At 36.5% G+C, this 21,008-nt stretch overlaps 1 protein-coding gene across 6 annotated transcripts in view; it reads left to right on the top strand.

Moving 5' to 3' along the window:
* Positions 1-21,008, top strand: part of TRAK2 (trafficking kinesin protein 2) — a 62,670-nt gene that overhangs the window by 3,334 nt on the left and 38,328 nt on the right. For 2 of the 6 annotated variants that reach the window (XM_081261570.1, XM_081261567.1), the window contains exons 1-3: positions 129-464; positions 8,637-8,736; positions 18,846-19,135. In XM_081261570.1, coding sequence (XP_081117696.1) covers positions 19,045-19,135 — 91 coding nt within the window. In that variant the 5' untranslated portion in view covers positions 129-464; positions 8,637-8,736; positions 18,846-19,044. Of the gene's footprint in view, positions 1-127; positions 465-8,636; positions 8,737-18,845; positions 19,136-21,008 lie in introns of those variants that run through there. The other 4 variants (XM_081261571.1, XM_081261572.1, XM_081261568.1 and 1 more) reach the window with 4 other exon arrangements.

The following is a 21,008-nucleotide window of genomic DNA, read 5'->3' as shown; positions in this document are numbered from 1 at the left end:
CAACAGCGACAGGAGACCGTCAGCCTGGAACTCTGTCCCAGAGCCAGGCAACCGGCCCGGACAGGATCCGCCCCACCCCTGCCCAGGTCCCGGTCCGGCCCGCCGCCCCGCCTCTTGCCCCTGGGCCCGGCAACAAGGAGGTGGGGGGCGGGGCCTCCGTGCAGGGGGCGGGGCGAACAGGAAACTACAGTTCCCAGTAGGTCGTGCGTGGGGGCTGTGGAGGCTGCTGGGAGAGTGGGTCTCCTTGGAGCTTCCCTTGTTGTGAGGGGACTGTCATTGACCCAGCGTCACTGCAGAATCGAGGTCGCCGAGTGATGATGTGAAGTCGCCCGCCCTTCCCTGCCACGCCCGAGTGGTTACTGGCTGCGGCGGCAGCTTGGGCTGCTGCTCTCAGGCTGCCGCCGCTTCTGGGGCTTTTTCCTGAGGTATTGGGGGCGGAGGACGACAGACGCCGGGCCATTCCAGTGAGTAACCTTCCCGCGCGCGACTCGAATTTGCCCTTGCCAACTTCGCCGGAAGGCGGAGGAGCCACCCCGCCCCGCGCCCCTTCAGTTCTCGGAGGTCGCGCGCGGACACCGGGTTCCGAGGCTGGGTACTGGGAGTGCTGGGTGCACGCCGGGTCCTCCCCCGAGGTGGGAAGGAGACTGTTTCCGAAGTGTAGGTGCGAAGTGATGGTGGCTCTGGCCTCGGGATTTACCCCAGCTGCCGCTCTGAGGATTGGCAGCCTCTTATCCTCTGCCGGACAGCATCCATCTGGAGCTCTGTCTTTTAGGATGAGTGGCTTTAGTGTCTGGACATTAAACCTTAAGCCTCGGTGGCCATCTGTGATGCAAACGGGAGGAGAGGATATTGGAAAGAGCACTTTCTGAGTTGTGTTGGGCTTTTCTTTGCAATTGATTTGAAGCCAGACGCCACATTAAAAAGAAATGGTTGGCTATAATTTTAAGCGTGAATAATGGATATTGGCATTGTCCTTTTTAGTACCAGCATAAAAATAATCTAAACAGTTAAAAAAAATTGTCATGGCAGTAGTTACATGCTCATACAGCTTTTACTTACATCTACTGTTTCTTTGCTGGCAAAATAGTAACTTTTCATTGGAAATTCATCAAGCTGAAATGGACCATAAGAACAAAGTGAAACAGACTCTTCCAGTTCTAGAGCTCTCTAAGTAAATTTTTTCATGACCTTCAAATCTTTGCTGTTGCCTTGTAAGTCTGAGCTACAGTTATCTCCAAATTGCATGGTAATGGTGGTGAAGGGCACTTAACAAATGGTGAAGGGCATTTGGTGGTGAGGAAGGGCAGAGATGAAGACACTATCATAGCAACAGTTATTCCAGTTTTCTATTTTTAAAATTAAGTAATGTCCAACAAGTCTCAGACATTTAGCAGGCACATAGTATGTGAAAGAATTTTTTATAAATCTTACAAATTTTGTTCATATGATGGAAGAGGTAGGAAAGAGTCAGTATTTGAGTACTTGTAATCTGCCAGGCACGCCAGTTATGAGCTCTATATACATAGCTAACTTAATCACTTAACAAACCTGTTGCAGTAATCAGGCTTTGCTTATGTAACAACTAGAGATTTAAATCTAGATCTGCTTTGTTTCAAAGTTATAGATCAGGTAACTTACCTACTTCAGAAATTACAGATCTTAAAGACTGGCTAAAAAGGAGTTTGGGGTATTATTTCCTAATACTGGTTTCAACACATCTGGCCCTTGCTTTGGTACTTTTGAACAAATTTTTTCCTTTGCTTACAATTTCCATCCCTCCCATTAAGACCCTAAAAACTCATTCCAAATATACTTCAATCTATTTTTGTAAGAAATTATAGAATTGGACTTTTATCTCAAAGGTCCTTTCCAGTTCATAGGTTTTATGGTTCTACAGTTCAAATTATAAGCCAAGAAGTGTTATTCTCCACTGTGAATGATTAACGTATATAGTCACAAATAGTAGAAAAATTTTTATTTCAATGCCCCAAATATGTTAAATACCTATATAAGGAATGAGGCAGATGATAGTGTGTTATTTCATGTTCATTTTGAATTTTTGTTTTGTTTTTTTAAACATCATCAGCACTGACTTTTGATCCTCTTTAGTTTGTCCTATTTGGTTGAAAAGAAACCTGAGGCATTAAGGTAATCGTCACATTTAAATGAGTTAGTCATGAAAGGAGCTAAATTATTCATGGTTTTCTGTCATTTCTGTTCAGACCTGAAGTGTTCTTATAATAATAATAGGAAACATTTGTAGACTTACTATGTGATATGTACTAAAAGTCTTACCTACATTAACTTATCCTCATGTTAGCACCATGAAATTTTTTTTTTTATATAGACAGGCAACTAAAGCAAAGGGAATAGTAACATACCCAAGGTAATTTACTGAGTGGTAAAACTGGGTGTCAAACCAGACAAGATCAAATCTTTAATATTCGAGTATCTATTACCAACCTAATAATGGTATTTTTATTGTGATTAAATCATATATTTGTGCAGCTACCTTTTTAGAATGCAAATTCAGCATTAAATGATTTTGTTACAAAGTAAATGAACAGAGCCAGGATTTGAACCCATGCTTCCCTTACTTCAAGGTCCATATTCTTTTCCTCTCCTTCCTGTTAATCAAATCTTTATTAAATTCTTTCTGTGGTTCACTGTCCTAGATGCTAGGACATAGTCTTTGTTGTTAAGGTATACAATCTGAAGAGGGAGACACAATTAAGATAATGTGTTGAGAAGTGTACAGAGGTCCTACAGGAACACAAAGAAAGAGCACTGAAATCAGCCTGGAGTGAGAAGGCTTGGGCCAATCCTGAGAAAACAAATTAAAATTAGCCTTGGCAAAGAAAGGGGGTAAGTTTTATTTGAGCTAAACTGTGTCATTCCAAACTTTTCATGTTGAAGCCCTAAGCCTCATAACCTCAAAATAAAACACTTTTGGGATAGGGCTTTTGAAGTGATTGAATTAAACTGAGGCCTTTTAGGGTGGCCTCTAATTCAATCTGACAGGTGTCCTTATAAGAGATAGAAATTTGGACACAAAAATTTACCAGAGATGCGCCTGCATAGAGGAAAAGACCCTGTGAGGATATGTCAAGAAGACCAAGGAAACAGGCCTCAGGCTAACACACTAACCTTGGACTCTACCCTCCAGAATTGTAGGAAAATAAAGTTCTGTTGTTTAAGCCTCTCAGTCTGTGGAATTTTGTTTTGACATCCCCAGCAAACGAACAAACAGCTATATTCTAGTCAAAAGGAATGACATATAAAAAGCCTTTTAGGTGTGGCCAGGTGATTTAGGTTTCATGGTGAGAAGTTTTGAGAGATGAAGCTGGAGACTAGGCTGGCCAGGTTAGGAAGATTTTGTTTGAGAACCTGAGGGGTTTAAACTTTATACTAAAGGAGATGGAATGGTGGAGGGATTTTAGCAATGGAAAAACAAATTTGCATTTTAGAAACAGTATTCTGAGCCTTGGGGGTGGGATAATATAAAAGGGATAAGATTGGAGGCAGGGAGACACAAATTAGTGGCTATTGCCATAGGAAGCTGAACTAAAGATTTTCTTAGACTATTGAGATGTCAAACTAAAACACAACCATTGTTGATATAAGGAAGACTATAACAGGAGTAGTAGCTAACCTTAGGGCATACATAAGAAGATTTAGAAAGAATTTGTATATAGCTCATTGTACTTAGACACTGGCTTTGTTTTGACCTTTTGCTTTCCTTATATGGGTCATAAAGCTTTATACAACTATAGTTGTATTTTTCCACTATGAACAATGATTTTATGTATTTAATAGATATTTATGATGCTTACACCATTTAAGCCCAATCCCCTGAGAGACTTAAAAACTACCTACTGTTATCTCCATTTTATACATAAATATATAGTAACATAGAGAGGCTATGAAACTTGCTTAAATTCACGTTAGCTAATATACAGCAAAGACTCAACTCAAGCAGTCTATCTTCTGAGTCTTAGCCTTTCACTACTTGAGAATCAGGGAGGAATACAAATATAAATTGAGTATGTTTGGTGTCTGGGATAGACAGTTTGTAAGTGAAAATGATAAAGAGATGATTTTAAAGTATTTTATAGAAAAGTAGAGTGATGGAAGAATTACTTATTTTGAATTGGGCTTCCGGAAAGACTTGGTAGAAAAAGTGGCATTTGAGCTGCTGTGTGAAGAATAGTTAGAATTTGGATCTGCAGAATTGGGAGAGAACATCAGAGATAGACAAAATTGCATGAACAAAATTACAGAATTGGGAACTTGCTGGTGTGTCTAGGGACCTAGTAAATGCAGTCCTTTGTTTTGGCTGGAATATATTGTGTGGTTGGGGAAGGAAGTTGGTGAAGCCAGTTTGTGGGGTGGGGAACAAAACTCTGGAGAAGAGAACTTTCAAGTGTGAGATGCAAGGAAATTGAAGTTTCAAGCCTGAATAACTGAAGTGTATGCCAGATGTGGTTATCACTGAAGACAGAAAAATTATCAAATCCCAAATCATTAGTTGATAAGTTCTATTTTCACTATTTCACAAGTCCCTCTCTCTTACTGTTGCCATTCACCTGTTTTATGACTTTATGAAAGTAATCCATATATAATGTGATAAAATGTCCTAATTATTTTTCTGTCTCCATTCTGTCTATTCCTGAAATTTATCACCATTCTGCCTCTGGATTTATTTTCCTCAATGTCACTTTCCATTTAGAAATTTGTTTCCTACAGTATTAAGTTCAGACTTCTTATGTTAAGCTAGTCAGATTTAAATCTCCAAATACCTTACCCATAATCCTTACCACTCAGATTGGTCTTTATACTGCTACCTTGCTTTTGGATCTCTTTTTGGAGGCTTGTGTGTGTGCTTTTTTAAAATTACATTATTCTAACAGATATACTCCATTTTCATCAAAGTCTTTTCATCCTTAAGAAACCCATAAAAATTTTACATCCTATGTGAAGCCAGAAAAAGGTTCTCCCCACAACACTATCTATGGAACTGTTAGGTTGTAATACCCATTAAATATTTGTTAACTAGTGGTGTTATCTTATTTTCTTAGGTTTCTTAGATATTATGTCTAATCTAGATCATAGAGATCATTAGTGCTTTCCCCATAAATACTAGATTTCTTAAATCTTTAACCTTCTTTTGCACGGAGGCTGTATATCTCTTTTTAGTACTTTTCAGTTTAATTCACATGGTATTTATTGAAAGCTGTTCAATAAAAAGCTGACTGACTAGTTTTTGATTGAGATCATTTTATTGGTATTTATTTTAGAACTGACTGCTTCGTATGTAATGTTCTGACTTTATTCCTAGCTTTACCACTGACTAATATAACCTTGAAGACATTCTGTTTAACCCTGTATTTATGTTAGAAAATGAGCATACAGAAATTGCCAGAGGTATAGAGGTAGAACTAATTCACTTTATAATGATTGTTGAGATTTTTGAAGTTTATCTATATTTTTCTGCCAGTGTTTGCCAAACTTTGAGTTCTTACTCTTTAGAAAGCTTTTTGAAATCATAGAAGGTAAAGGAGTAGTTAAAATAGGGCCTAAATTAAGAATGTTATACTATTTTTTGTAACAGTGGAGTTGATGAATTATACTTGGTGAAAGTATTCATTCATCCACCAATTTAGTTAGTAATTCATTTCAGCAAGTATTTATTGAGTTACTTGATCTCCTGCCATTGTATTTGTGTTCTGATCAGTAAGGAGAAGGAAAGGGAGGAGATGGAATCTTCTCTTTTCTTGCAAGAGGACTTCCAGGAAATAAATTATAGTACTATGAAAGATGCAAATGAGATGCTTTGTTATAGAACAAAGGTGGTCAGGGAAGGCCACTTCAGATCAGGTGAACTGGTAACTTCTCTCCAAGCATGACTTTTAAGCTGAGACCTGAAGGATGAAAAGTAGTTATCATATAAAGAACAAGAAAGAAGAGTATTCTAAGTATGATAAATGACAGTTACAGAGGCCCATAGATAAAAGAGAACAGGAGAAGGAGGTGAAAAGAAGTGACAAAAGGCATTTATCTCAGTGGCTTAGTATGACCAGGAGGAGAGTGGTGCAAGAAGGTGAGGGAGGAGGAATGGGCAGGGACCAGGCTGGGCCAGACCTTATAAGACTGTAACTAGAGGTGTGACACTTATTGTAGGTATTATGCCACCTTTTTTTTTTTTTAAGAAGGAGTTTAGTTTTTAAAACATGATTCTTGCTGCCTTATAGAGAAGGAAGAGGAGCAAGAAATTTAAGCATGAAGTCCTGTTACAAGGTTGGTTTGTAAACTGAGGGACGATAGTGGCTTGAACTCTGATGGTGGTAGAAAAGACAGAAGAGTGGGTAGATTTGAGGTGTATATTGGTAGTTGACTATACAGGATTTATTAATGGATTGGCTGTGGCGGGGTGAGGGAGGAAGGAATCTAGCATTCAGTGTATTCTAAATAACCTGTGGGAAATTTGAGGGGAGCTCAGGAAGCAGTCTGAAGAGCCAATTTGAGAGTTATTAACTGAAGTTGCAGTGTAATCTGGGGTGGTAGTTGGCTGGCACAACGGTAAATGAAAAAAAAAATTAAAACCAAATCCAACAGCAACAAGAACAAAAAATATAGTCACTGTCGGAACTGTGGAAAGTATAAAATTTAAGGATCAAGAGGAGAGGGTTGGATGACCCAGCAAGGGATCTGAGAACAAGCCTGGGAAGATGTAGGTTCCAGGGGAGCCATGGAAGGAAACTTGAAGTAGAGAGTCATCAATCAACACTGAACCAGAAATGAGTTAACCATTGGCAAAGTAGGGTTAGATTGGTTGGCAGGGACTCTCGGTAGAGGAAGAGAGAATGGTTTCAGAAGTATCAGGTTATGGTGGAAATGATGTGTATGAAGAGAGATGGGTGGAAAAAATAAAACACTCTTTGGAGAAGCTGTGCAAGCATCTCCTGAGAGGAAGTTGCCAGAGGGGAACCTACACTCTTGGGAAAGGGAGACTTTTGTAACTTTTTCTGTTTTTAGTAAAGGGGAAGATTTTGAGCATGTTAATAAGCTAAGGAAGATGGTGAAGCTAGTGGAGGAAAAGGATAGCCAGTGGAGCAAGGTTTAGATAAGGCAGGAGTTATGTAAATAACATGGAACTCATGTTTAGTGGTTTTTTAAAACTGGATATCAATATATACACGGTCAAAAATTGCAGAAACATGATGAAAAGTCAGTTTCTCTCCTCTTTTTGTCTTCTAAGCACCTACTTCACACCCCCATCAACAAGTGTGCAAGAGCATGATTGAAATTATGCTTACACTTAATGTTCAGTATTTAGAGAGAATGTTAGCTGTAAATTTTGTGAATTTACTGGAGGAATGAGAGAAATGGAGAACAGAGAGGGGGTCAGAGAACAGTGAGAGATGTGGTATGGAATTGTGTCAGAAGAAAAAGGGCATTTAAGAGAATCATGGAGTACATGCCTGTGGTGGGAGGCCTGTGGTTGGTGACTCTTTTCAGGAGCTTCATTCCATGTGGTTTTGTGACCCTTCAGGAGAATTAACTGTTCCTTTATAATTAAAATGCAAGTGAACTTAGAAAACGAACTGCTTAAAAATTTATCTTTTATATCAAGTAAATAATGTTTGGAATCCAAGTGGCAGAGCTCTGCTCTCTGCTCTTACTACTTTCTGTCATAGGCATGTCATGTATAGTGCTGGAGTTCCTCAGGCCAGTGTTATAAATCAAAACAAAGGGAAGTTTGTTGGTTAAGAAAGAGCACTCTGTCTGGAGGAAGGGAGGAGGAGGAGCCTAGAAACCAATACAAATGTCTCTGAGATGGGCTACTGTTCCTAAAGCATATAATTTAACAACTTAAAAAAAAAATCTTTTCAACCCTTCTCATCTTTCTCAGCTAGCATTAGGCCAAACCTCTGAATTTGCTTTTATTTTCTTTTTAGTCATGAAATTCAAAGACTACAAATGAGGCTTATTTTAGCAGTTGTGAATTTTTAAAAGAAGATATTGAATCGTTTCTCATTTGATGCAGGGCTTATTTTAAATGTGTTTATAATCAGCTGCAGATGCTTAGTAGATAGCATAAAAAAACTAATCAAGCCAAAGAAAGTTTCAATTCTTTTAGCTATTTTAGAAAAGTGGTACTGTGTCGTTACTATAAAAATGATAGATCACTCTAACACAACTCTTTTATATAGAGTTTTTCATAAAACAAATAACAGTGTTTTCTTCAAAATGTTCAATCTTAGCTGGATTTTGTTTTTCGAGGCAACTCATTTAGTTGATGTTGGATTGAAAATCTATTTAAACATCTAAATGTTATTAAATGTTGACTAAATGTTGACATTTTAATTTGTAAGCTTAATGCATTACGTGTATTACAATCTTTCACGCGTCAGTTGCTGTTAGATTTCAGACACATAAAAGATATCTTCCTTCAAGGAGCTCAGAGTGTAATGAGGGAGAAATGACAAGGGAGCACATTGTCCTCTGGGATAATCCAAGAAACGGCTTCATTAAACACTGATAAAGAACAAAATCACAGTGAGAAATTTAAAAAATTTCCCAAACCTTTTTTTTTCCATGTTTGTAATGCACTCTGTATATCCTTGTATCAACAGTAAAATTCTCACAAAAGAAGAGGAGGACCTGTGCTTTTCTTGGGAGGCAGTAAAGAAAGAACAGTGTGTATTCAGAGCCAGCCTAGGAAAAAGAACACAGGTGAGAAAAACAGTTGACAATAGTGTGAAAGGAAGAAAAGAATGCCAGCTAAATCCCTGGTGCTGAAGGGGTGAAAGACAGAGGTTCTTGGGAAACCAGCCAGGGGTAGAAAAACAGGTCCTCGGGTTCAGTCTCAAGCAGACACCTTATGAGTTCTCTGATAACCTGGTTATCTGGTTTCTTAGCCCAACATCAGGTTAGAAAGGGGAGAAGCACACTGGCAACACTGAAGTGTAATGCCTGATAGCCTCCTCACGGGAAAAGGAAACAAAATTAGAAGTGGATGTACAATCTAAAAAGAAAAAAATATTAATTTGGGATCATTTAATATATAGAAAAAGAACTCTAAAAGCTTATAATCCTGGAGGATATCAGCATTATTGCTGTAAATGCTATTCATGATAATGACTGTGAGTCATCTGGTTATTTTCAGTCTTTTTTATACAAAGACATATCTTTTTCCTGCTATAGAAGTTTATTGGACTTTTCCTCATTATCACGTCTTAACAGTAGATAGAAAACATTTTACCATCAATGTTTTTAAAATAAGAAGACTACCACCATTTGACCCAGCTATCCCACTCTTGATCTATACCCAAAGGACTTAAAATCAGCATACTATACTAATATAGCCATACCAATGTTTAAAGCAGCTGAATTCACAATAGCTAAACTGTGGAACCAACCTAGATATCCATCAATAGATGAATGGATAAAGAAACTGTGGTATAGGTACACAATGGAATATTATTCAGCATTAAAAGAGAATAAAATAATGGCATTTGCAGATAAATGGATGCAGTTGGAGAATATTATGCTAAGTGATATAAGCTAATCCCAAAAAACTAAAGGCCTAATGTTTTCTCTGATTAGTGGATGCTGATCTGTGATGGAGGAGGGGGGATGGGAAGAATGGAGGAACTTTGAATTGGTAAAAGGGAAGGGTGGAGATGGGTTATAGGGGTAGGAAAGATGGCAGAATGAGATGGACATTACTACCCTAGGTACACATATGATTGCACGAATGGTGTGTCTTAAAACTGTGTACAACCAGAGAATTGAAACGTTGCGTTCCATTTGTGTATGATGAATTGAAATCCATTCTGCTGTCATGCACAAGTAAGTGGAACAAATTTTTAAAAAGATAAATGCAGGTGATTGCAGGCGGCTAGCCAGGCTCCTCAGCAGCCCTTCAGCAGAAATAAAGGTTGGTTCTGCCCACCCAATTTCAAGCACATGTTTGATTTCTTGTGGCACCTCATTATTTCTAACATGATGAATTCTCAGGTGAACTTTTCTCATTACTAAACATCTATTTGAATTTGAAAATATTTATGTTTTATTAAGGCATGTAATAAACTATTCTTTGAAACCTGTTGAATAGAATAAAATTTAAAGCCATACTGTAAAAGATGGCATACTGATTGCAAAATAAACAAAAATAACATCATTTAAAGAAAAATAAGATATGGAAAACCAAAAATATATGTATATATTGAAGGTTTGTGGTGTTTATCACAATGCTGTTAATTCCATCTCCAGGGTATGTTTGCAACTGTAGTGTAAATGATGGGCTTTATTGATATACCCCTGCACATACACATACAACTATTACTCAAGCCCATAAGAGGCCTAGTAGATTTTTGTAGATTGGGCTAAGAAAGTGTCAATTTTCAAATGCTCTTAATTCTCATGTTTCTCACGTAGTTTAATTTTTGTCCTATTGTAGACTGCAAGGATACAACTAAACTATAGCCTATTCATTTATTTAACCTATTTTTAAACTATTTTTTAGTTGTAGATGGACATAATATCTTTATTTTTTTTACTTATTCATTTTCATGTGGTGCTGAGATTGAACCCAGTACCTCATTTGTGCAAGGCAAGCACTCTACCACTGAGCTACAACCCCAACCCCTAACATATTTATTGAATGCCTGTCATTTACAAGATATTACTATGTAAGTAGACTGAATTTACTGGAATAAGGATATATTTTGATCAGTATTCTGCTTATTACTGTTAACAGCTCAAAACAAGTAACAGAATTATTTCTTATTTACAATAATGATCTGTATTTTTGTTGTAGTTGTTGTTATAGAATAACCATTTAAAGGCAGAATTGAATTTATATTTGGGACTCTCTTTTTAAAGAGGCAAATAATGTATTTAAAAACACAGATCACTTCTGCTTCGAAGTAAATTTACTCAACTTTGGGACCAGATAACTCATTTTTAAGAGCAAATGTAAACTACTTGACAGAGTTTATTTCCCCCTTTTTTATTTCTTCTTTCTTCGGTAATCAGTATGTGTTTTAAAAAATTGGAATGGAGAAATAGGATTGTATTGGAATTATCTGAGGCTTTTTTCAAACTACATATACACTTCTTGTCCTCCACACTTCTAGTCTTGTACACCTTAGGGTTAGAGGTCCCCAGCTTTAGAGAAACAGTTGGACATCATTCCTAGTTTTTAAGCAAGGTAATTAAAGAGAATTATGGGCAAAAAGCATTTAATGTGATACTAGGCACACAGTAAATGCTCTGTCAGTGTTAGCTATTATTATTAGAAAAGACTAAAATCGCATCAGAAATATAAATATATTTAACATTTTCATTTGAAACTCAGAAAGCTCTTATGCTCATATTATAAATTGTTTACTATTATAAGCTGATTTTAGAAAACTTCTGCAGTATAATTTCATTTGGTATATTCTTCAATAAAGTCATGCTTTATCTAAAAGCCGTTATTGTCAAAGAGCTAGTTCCTGCTCAGGAAAACTCTCATGGTGCAGTGTTATCTCCTCCTCAGTTGTGCAGGTCTAGTAACTGAAGTTTTCTCAGTATACTCAAAGTTGAAGAGGCCTGGAGGTATGTCACAATAAACAAACTCACTAACAAATGGTAATTAAGCCAGAATATCTGATCTTAATATATAATGTAATTGTTGAATGAATTGTGTATTTTGTCTCCCATAGAGTTAGTACATTTTTCCCTTATAGGAAAATCTGCACCAGAAACCCAAGTTGCCAGAAATTTAGAGGCGAAAGACACTGGAATTATAGGAACAGCATACTGAAAGAATGGGGAGGGCAAGTAGGGTAGCAATTTGTATTCCAAGAGCTATGCTATCTTAGAGTAAGAAAGCCAGACCAGGTCAGAAGCTCTTGTAGTACCCAAGGATAGAGAAAGGTTTAAAGTAAGACCAGCACAGTAGCCTTGGAAAATAAATCCACAGGAACCAGTGACCACATGCAAAACAGGGGTTGAGGAGAGAAAGGATGACTTATTATCAACTTATCAGTGAAGCAGGAAGAAACAGATTTTATGCGAGAAGGAATTCAGTTTAGAATGTAGGGAATTTATGGTATCAATTATAAATTGATATTGAGATTTCCAATTTAAAGTCATGAAATGCCAGTTGGAACTAAAGAGAAAACTTGAGGAGTGACTCATACAGTGGGAAATTAAGACCTTTGAAGTAGAAGGATTCCTGAGGAGAAAAAAAGAGAGAGTCCATGAGAAAATGCTGAAGAATTGGTGAATACTAGCCATTAAAGGCAGGTCAAAGAGGAGAATTCCTGAATTTCCTCAGCTACCTACTAACTATATCTTCAAGCTCAGAATCTCATGGTCTCCTGAGGTGCAGATAGCCAACAGCTATCCAAAACATTATCTGTTCTTATTTGTTTCCAAAATTTCATTGGCAAATCAGAATCATCCAACACATGTCAATTCTCATTCAAAAGTAACTTTATCTTGAAATCCTGGAGATGATTGTGACAACTGGTTTTGAAAAACAAGTATTATGTCTAATCGTAATATAATTAGAAAGTCTCTTGCCTAGGAGAATTACATTATTAAAGTAGTTACATGACACACAAGCAGATAATTCGAGAATAGTTCTTAAATTACATGTGTTTATAAATATGTTTGTAATAACTATTCTTCCATCCTGAACATCACTCACCCCCATTTTTAAGTTACACCCTGTTCCTGGTCATATAAGATTGCATGTCCTAGTGTCAGTGATAATGTTTACTTGTAGAGCAATATTGCCTACAGTTTTGCTTTTGGCATCTATCACATGGGACCTTCTGCTTTTAAAGGCTTTAAGTACAATAATTTTTAAATAACTGAAGAATTTAAGATCATTTTAAGCAACCCAAAGCAATTTACATTTTATTGTTGGGATATGATCAAATTATATGCATGTATGAAAATATTACAAACCCATTATTTTATATAATTAGTATATGCTAATAGATATAATTAAAACCACGATTTTTTCCTGGTGTTCTTTTAAAAACGTGTGTATTTCTTACTGTTACGTGAAAGCTCCATTTCAAGGGGCCTTCTTAGCTGTTTTATTTGACACTAAGTCCTGAAGAACAGATTATAAAGTAATACTCTTAAGTCTGACAGCATAATTATATCTATTGTTCAGTCCATTTCTTAATCTTCCATAAAGTGTTTCTAGATTTTCCAGTTGATAGTGTCTTTTGATTTAATCTACTAACTAAATTTTGCTAGTCAACATTGAGAGAAAATACTTTCTGACTTGCTGGAGAAGGATTTATTTGGTTTCAGAAGTATAGAACATATTTTAATAACCCCAGAATCAATTGTATAAAATGCTTCTGCTTGAGGTGTTTTTTCCATTTTGCAGGGTGGTGGGGAGGAGAACAGGAAACCCACAAACTCTGTAGTGCCCTTTATTCTGCTTTACTCATTTTTTGAAGATCTCTATTCGTCTTTTCCTTTCTTCAACCATTACTTTTATCAAAGGATCTTATTTTCTATGTTTAAGAAAAAGATGAAGCCAAGGGTACGCACTTGTAGACCCAGCTACTCTGGAGTCTGAGACAGAATATTCACTTGAGCCCAGGAATTCAAGGGCAACCTGGACAACATAGTGAGACCCTGCCTCAATAATAACAAGAAAAGATTTAAAAATAAAATAACATCATTTTATTAATGTCCTGGATCTTAATTCTTGGTAGCAGCTGCCCTTATAAGCTAATAATATATCTGTAACCTAATGTCAGCAAGTGTCCAGATCCTTCAAGAGATAAATAGTTGGCTCAAACTTTCAGTTTCATGTTAGGGGGAAGCCAAAACACTCCCTAGGATTTCCTTGTGTTTTTTGAACTGCTGCCATCTCCATTGGACCTCTCTTCCTTCCCTCTTCCTTTAAAAAAAAAAGATAAATATTATTCCCCTCATCTCATGCAGATCAGCTTAGCTGCTGAGAAGCTATCAGAAATGGTTTTGGCAGAGGATCATTATTAAAATAGAATGCCTACTTAGTCAGAGGTTAATTCAGGTAAAGGTTAGGAGTTCAGCACCTTAAAGGCTGAGTGTAGTGAATGAAAGTGCTCTGTGGAAACTTAACGAAAACTACAGATGGCACCATGGGTTCCAGGCTTTTTATCTGCAGGCAGAGCTCTGATGCAGAGGTTACCACCCTTCTGTTGGTAAAGATTGTAGCAGGGAGGGGTTTTGCCTCCACAAATGTTTATTCTAAACAGAAAAAAATGCTCAAAATATATAAGATAGGAAGAAATGCTGAGCCCATTAGCCTAAACCTCTTTCATGGTTTTGGATGTTTAAACTAATGGATTTAACAGCTTTTTGGAATCCAGTGTTTGTAAGTAGAGCTACCTCTGTGCGTTTCATATTCTGAAAACTCTAGTGATCAATAAATTGAATGACAATTAAAAAAAAAAAAAAAGAGGAAGAGATTGCTAGAAGAATAGCTGTGCTGTTCTGTACAATTGCTGGTAGAATAACTATGCTGGAATGTAGCCAGTGTAGTTCTCTGTGGACTCACTGCAGCTGGACATGGTGTATGGTCTCTGCCTTCAGGAGGTCTGCTGATTCCTAGCTGGGCTGGATTTTGGTGGTGACACCCTTTCGCACACATATTGCCATTTTTCCCCCTCTAACTTTTAGCACAGAAGCCCTGCTGGAATCTTCATGTGGCTCATTATTTGATTTTTAAATTACTGTAGCTTTGGAGTACATTTTGTCTGGTGTAGCCAGGTATAGTACCATTAATGATTCTTCGTCAACAATCTATTATGTAATATAGGGTCATGGTGAATTTATTTTATTTTTAAAATTACATAGCTTATGTCTGGGTTAGTTTGCTACTGCCTGGGGAGCTGCTGCAGAGTTGGTGATCGGCACTGTTTCCACTCCTACATGTAGATCAGCAGCCAAATTAATACCCAAAAATCATTTGTAAAATAAAATTTGGAAATATATTTCCAGTATCAGTGTTTCATTAAGTCATTGCATTTACTGTATTTCCACACTTTACATTCCCTCAAGTTTGTTCTCCTTGAGTTATTTTATCCCTTTCCTTGTTTTCACCAGAATATCCTGTTTTAAGGAAGTAGCAAGATTTTTTTTATTTTTTAAGGCACAGGGCCTATGTTTAGGCATTCACTGTTGATCAGTTAGTTCCAGGGCTGAGCTAAACTAAGTAATTTGCCATGTTTTTTCTACCAGCAATATTTATATTACTAACCTGTTTTTGGTTTGTCTTTTTAAGTCTCATTCTTTTATTTTTTTAAATATTTTTAAAAATGTCAATGGACCTTCATTTTATTAATTTATTTATATGTGGTGCTGATAATCGAACCCAGTGCCTCACACATGCTAGGCAAATGCTCTACCACTGAGCCACAACCCCAGCCTTGAAGTCTCATTCTTATTAAAATGAGTTTTTTGGTTAGTTTATTTTCTTTTTTTCTCCTATATGTGCATGAATTACAGAGGCCTGCTTTTTTGTTAAGTAATGCATACTTGACTTTTTTTTTTTTTTAAAGAAGAGCAGTTGTTTCTAAAACGATTGAATTAAGATCTAGCAGAAAAAGTAGGTGGCTGTCAAAGAAGTACTAAGAATATGTGTGTACAAACTAGGAAAGATACTGAAAATGTGTTGTTTGTGCTTGTCAAAATTTAGCTTCTACTAAGTTCAGAACTCTGACTGTGCCTTCTGTTTATTCATACATCTAAGAGACTAAAAGAAAATGATTGCCCTGAACTTAACATAATTTGCCAGAGGGCAGGAAGTAAATGTGACTTATATTGAGAGAAGATGCCATCAAGCTATCAATAGATTTTCCATTGCACCCAACATTGTGTAAGGTACAGTAATAATATCATAATGACAATAAGAATGCACTTTGATGGTGATAGAAATAACAAATAATACTCATATAGCATTTACTGTATTCTGTGGCATTATTCCAAGATGTATGTACATGTGAACTCACGTAATTCCCTCAATAACACCCTGAGGCTGATGCTACTATTACTTCCTCATAACTTATTTAATCCCCATTATACCTCCACAAAAGTAAGTCCTGTTATTAGGCCCATTTAATAGATGAAGAAATGAGATTAATTTGACCAAGATCATATAACGAGTAAGTGGTGGCTCTGCAATTCAGACTAAGGCACTGTAGCTGCAGAATTCATGTTCTTAACCACAGTGGTAGGCTGAAAGATGGCCCTCAAAGGTATCCAGACCTGACTCCCACAACCTGTGAATGTTACATTAAGCAAAAGGGATTTTGCAGACATGACTAAATAAAGATCTTGAGATGGATTATCCTGGATTATCCTGTTGAACCTTAAACATAATTACGAGTGTCCTTATAAGAAGGAGGCAAAGGGAGATTTTGGCAAAAAAGGCAGCAGTGGGACAATGGAAGCAGAGAAAGAGATTTGAAGATGTTGTGCTGCTGGCTTTGAAGATGGTGGAAGAGACCCTAAGCCAAGAAGTACAGCTGTAGAGGGTCAAAGAGGCAAGGGAATGGATTTTCCCTTGGGGCTTCCAGAGGGAGAGAACACTGCCCTGCCAACATCTTGGTATTTGGTCCAGTGAAACAGTTTCGTCCTTCTGACCTCCAAACTGTAAGATAAGACCTGGGTGGGTGGTTATTTAAGCCACTGAGTTTGCAGCAATTTTTTGTAGCAGCTATAGGAGCTAATATAACCACTATGTTATGGAGAAAATTAAGACTTTCTATTATAAGAAAACCTTCCTCAGAATTGCAAAGGAATGAGCTTTGATAATAATACCCTAGGTAGTTCCAACATTATGACACTGTTACTATATTCCCAAGTTACTTTATTTCCAGGATCACAAAAAAGATTACTCAAGTAATCTTCAGATGCATTTGTTCCATACTTGAATATTGCAGAAACCTAAGAAATATTAGGTAGAAAACATCATATTTTCTTCAGGCCCAAGCTGTAGTAGGGAGAAGCTGAAAGGAATGGGCATCTCCTATGTGTCAGGTTCCAAGAAGGGAAGTTTTTGTTTGTTTGTTTATTTTTTAATTTAATCCTCATATATGACCTTTCTCTTAAGGGTAGTTAATATTCCCATCTTGGCAATAAAGAGTGAGACTCAAAAATGGTAAATTATGTGCAAGAAAAGCAGAAAATGGGATTAAAATTCAGACTTGAATTATGCCAAGGTGCATACTTGTTCTGTGTTTACTGCTGCTACTCCAAATTGATTTTACTGAGTTCAGATTTAGACCATGGCATGTTCTAAGTAGTTACCAGGAAGAGCATTCCATTTGCAGGTCTCTGACCTGCTGCATAGTGTACAGGATGGACAGGTTCCTGGATTGTCCTGGAGATCTACATTCTTCCTACATGACTCTTAAAGTGCTCTTAGTTCTGTGTTCAACTTGGTTTTCTCTATTCTTGTGTGTAAGGGTTCAGACCAAACCATTAACAAAACCTCCAGAGCTAATTAAAAAGCAGTTCTCTAGAACAAAGTCTGGAATTCATTGTCAAAACTTAGATACAGTTTTTTGTGTTCTTGTGTGATATATAAATACAAAAAAAAAAATAGAAGTTAAAAAATAGAAATGGTAATGTAAACATAAGATTAAACTAGCTTGTATGTAACTAACTGGTGGATAGAAGATCTCAAGGTTATTATTAGATTTTCACAGTGGTTTTTGATTAAAATATGATTAAAAGAGTCCCAGTTCTTTTTAAAAATCAGTTTAAATCAGACCAGTATGAGAGTACTTAGCTTTTATCCTTTTCCTTTTTATCTTCTTCCTCTTCCCTGCTTTTCACTTCCTTCTCTTTGCTGTCTCCCTCCCCACTCTTCCCTTTTCACAAGCAAATCTGTAACTTATTACTTTTTAAAAAATGCTTTCTTAAAAGTTGAAAATAATTTTTCTTTTTTAAATTGATTTTATTTTTAAATAACTGTCAGCAGAATGTATTACATTTCTTATAACACCTGGTCAGTACAGGACAGAGATGCTGCTGAACCATGTTACCCAAATGACTAAAGATGACAATAGTGGCCAGACTGAGAAACCTAAGTTGTTATTCCATTTCATCTCTGTTGTTGATTTGGTATATATAATTCTTGACTTATGTCATTGCTTACTTTCAGGTTTATAAAATACCTGTTTAACTTATCACAGTCTACCTCCCTTTTTAATTTATCACAGTCTACCTTTAAACGGCATTTTACTATTTGACATAAAGTATAAAAGCCTTATAGCAGGATGCCCCTGTTTTTCCCTCCTGGCCTCTATGCTAGTGTACTGCATTTTACTTCTCTATATGTTCTAGTCCCTATACTATGTTATTATTGTATTTCTTTAAACAGTTGATTTCCTTTAAAAATAATGTAAATAGCTATATTGAAAAATAATTAACATGCACCAAACTGCATGTTTTAGGTATGCAATTTGATCACATTTCACACACAAACACACATAAAGTCATCACTACAATCAAAATAATGATCATATTCATCATCTCCCAGACTTTTTCTCCTGCCCTTTAGTAATTTCTCCCCCAATCCAGGCAGCTTCTGATCTGCCTTCTGTCACTGAAGATAAGTTGAATTTTTTCTAGAATTCTTATTTAAATGGAATCATAAACGATATACTTTTTCAGTCTTGACTTTTTTCAGCATAATTCCTTTGAGATTTATGCATATTGTTATGTATATCATTAGAAAAATATTTTTAATGACAGACTTGCCAGGTAGATTACTGTTATTAAAGAACATGCTGAATCCTAGTCATGTGATCTGTTCTTTGTTTTAGGTCATGACTGTCCAAGTGATGATAATCACATGAGAGCACTCATTGCTGCAGATGCTGTTTGACTCATCAGAGAAAATCTGTGCAAAAGAAAATATCCATATGCCTACTTCTATTTCTTTATTAAATGGCTTGATGGATTTCCTTTACTCTGATTCATACCAAAGCTGTCCTTTTCAACCAAAGCAAGAAAGGATCCTGCATGAGTCAGTTGCAGAATGCCATTTTTACATCACCAACAGGTGAAGAAAACCTCATGAGTAGCAATCACAGAGACTCGGAGAGCATCACTGGTAAGTCCAATTTGATAATATCAAAGTGATGTTGCTTATAGGATAATATGCAGATACCTCAGTCTACCCTATATGACCTGCCATGATGAAACTTCAGCCTCCCTCTCTGGCCGGGTTTCCTTGGACTGAATTAATCTCTCCATACCCTGGTCTCCTTTCGCATTATCAAAATCTCCCTTGTATGCTATTCTGTGCCTGTGTCTGACTTCCATATGCCCTCTGGTGCGCTGGTGAGCAAGGACTGCCTCACCAATCTTCTTATCTCACCACAGGACAAAAACAGGGTTACCTGTGTTTGTGTACCCTACCAGCACCTGACAACAGTGCCTCCCATACAAGAACCTCTTGGGACTTACAGGGTATGCAAACATAGGTACAGGACCTTAACACCTCATATGCAATGCTAAATTTAAACAAACAAACAAACTCAGAACATTCAAAAAAGTTTTTTCTAAACTTTGGTTCTAAAACTCATTTCTCTGGTTTCTGTGGTCTCTTCTAGATTTATCTGAGAATATTCATGTTTGCTGAAGATGTGTTAATATATTAAATATGGGATGTAGCTACAAAACCAGATGGGAATGTTATGTAACACACAGTACCACTTTTTTAAAAAATAAAAAAAATTCCAAATACTGACAGCCATCCAAACCCAAAGTTATGTTTTTTTGTTTTGTTTCTTTAGTTCAGCTGTATGGCTATGCTAACTACTTGGGAGGCTGAAGCAGGAAGATTGAAAATTTGAGGCCAGCCTGGGCAACTTAGTAAGACCCCATCTCAAAATAAAAAATAAAAAGGGTTGGGGATATATAGCTTAGTAGTACAGAGACCCTGGGTTCAATCCCCAGTATTGTTAAAAAAAATTTTAAAAATCAGCTTTATTGAACCATCTTTATTAAAATACAATAAAAACACCCATTTTAAGTGTACAGTTTTGAGTTTTTACAAATGTATACACTCATATAACTACCAGTACAATCAAAGTTTTAGAACATTTTTATCTTTCTACAAAAGTTTCCTTGTAACCAAATCTTTCCACTCCTTACTTCTGGCTCCAGACATCATACATCTACTTTTTGCCACAATAGATTAAATTTGCTTATTCTGGAATTACAGATAAATTAAAAATTTTGTGCTGGCTTTTTTTGTGCTACAAAATGTTTTTGAGATTTATCCACTTGTGTTAAGGTTAGCATCATAGTTCATTTGTTTTTACTATGAAGTTGCAGCATCTCTGTTATAGCAGAAAAGCAACCATAGGGGATACATAAAAGAAAGAGTGTGAATATGTTCCAGTGAAATTTGATTTATAAAGCCAGGCAGAGGCAGCAAGCTGGAGTTGGCACTCCAGGCTGCAGCTTGCTCACCATCATCAGTACTGATAAGGTCATTGCTTTTGTTCATCTAGTAGATGTGTACTGGCTTCACTTTGTTGTATTATTTTAGATTTTGTTGATGCCTAATGATGTTTAGCATCTTTTCATATGTTTATTGTCCATTTTTGGATATCATTTTGAATTTTCTATGCAAGTCATTTGCATGTTTCTTTAAAAAACCTTTTACTATTGAATTGTAAGTACTGAATTATAAGTGTTCCTTATATATTTTCTCTAACTAGCTTCCTTCCCTTTTATTAATGATATCTTTTAAAAAGCAGAGATTTTAAATTTGATGTTTATTTTAGCAATTTTTGCTTTAACAGTTCATTTTTTGTGCCATTCTGAGAAATCTTTGCATATATAAAAAATCACTAAGATTTTGTCCTGTTTTCTCTAAAAGGTTTTATAGTTTTTGATTCTAAGTTGGGTCAGTGGTCCATTTAATAGTTTTGTTTTTTGTTTTTGTACCAGGGGTGTTCAAAACTGAGCCATAT

Source organism: Spermophilus citellus (assembly GCF_964194105.1).
Source record: "Spermophilus citellus genome assembly, chromosome: 11".
NCBI classification, from domain to species: domain Eukaryota; kingdom Metazoa; phylum Chordata; class Mammalia; order Rodentia; family Sciuridae; genus Spermophilus; species Spermophilus citellus.
The sequence above is the reverse complement of the archived record's forward strand: the minus strand, read 5'-3'. Positions and strand labels throughout refer to the sequence as shown.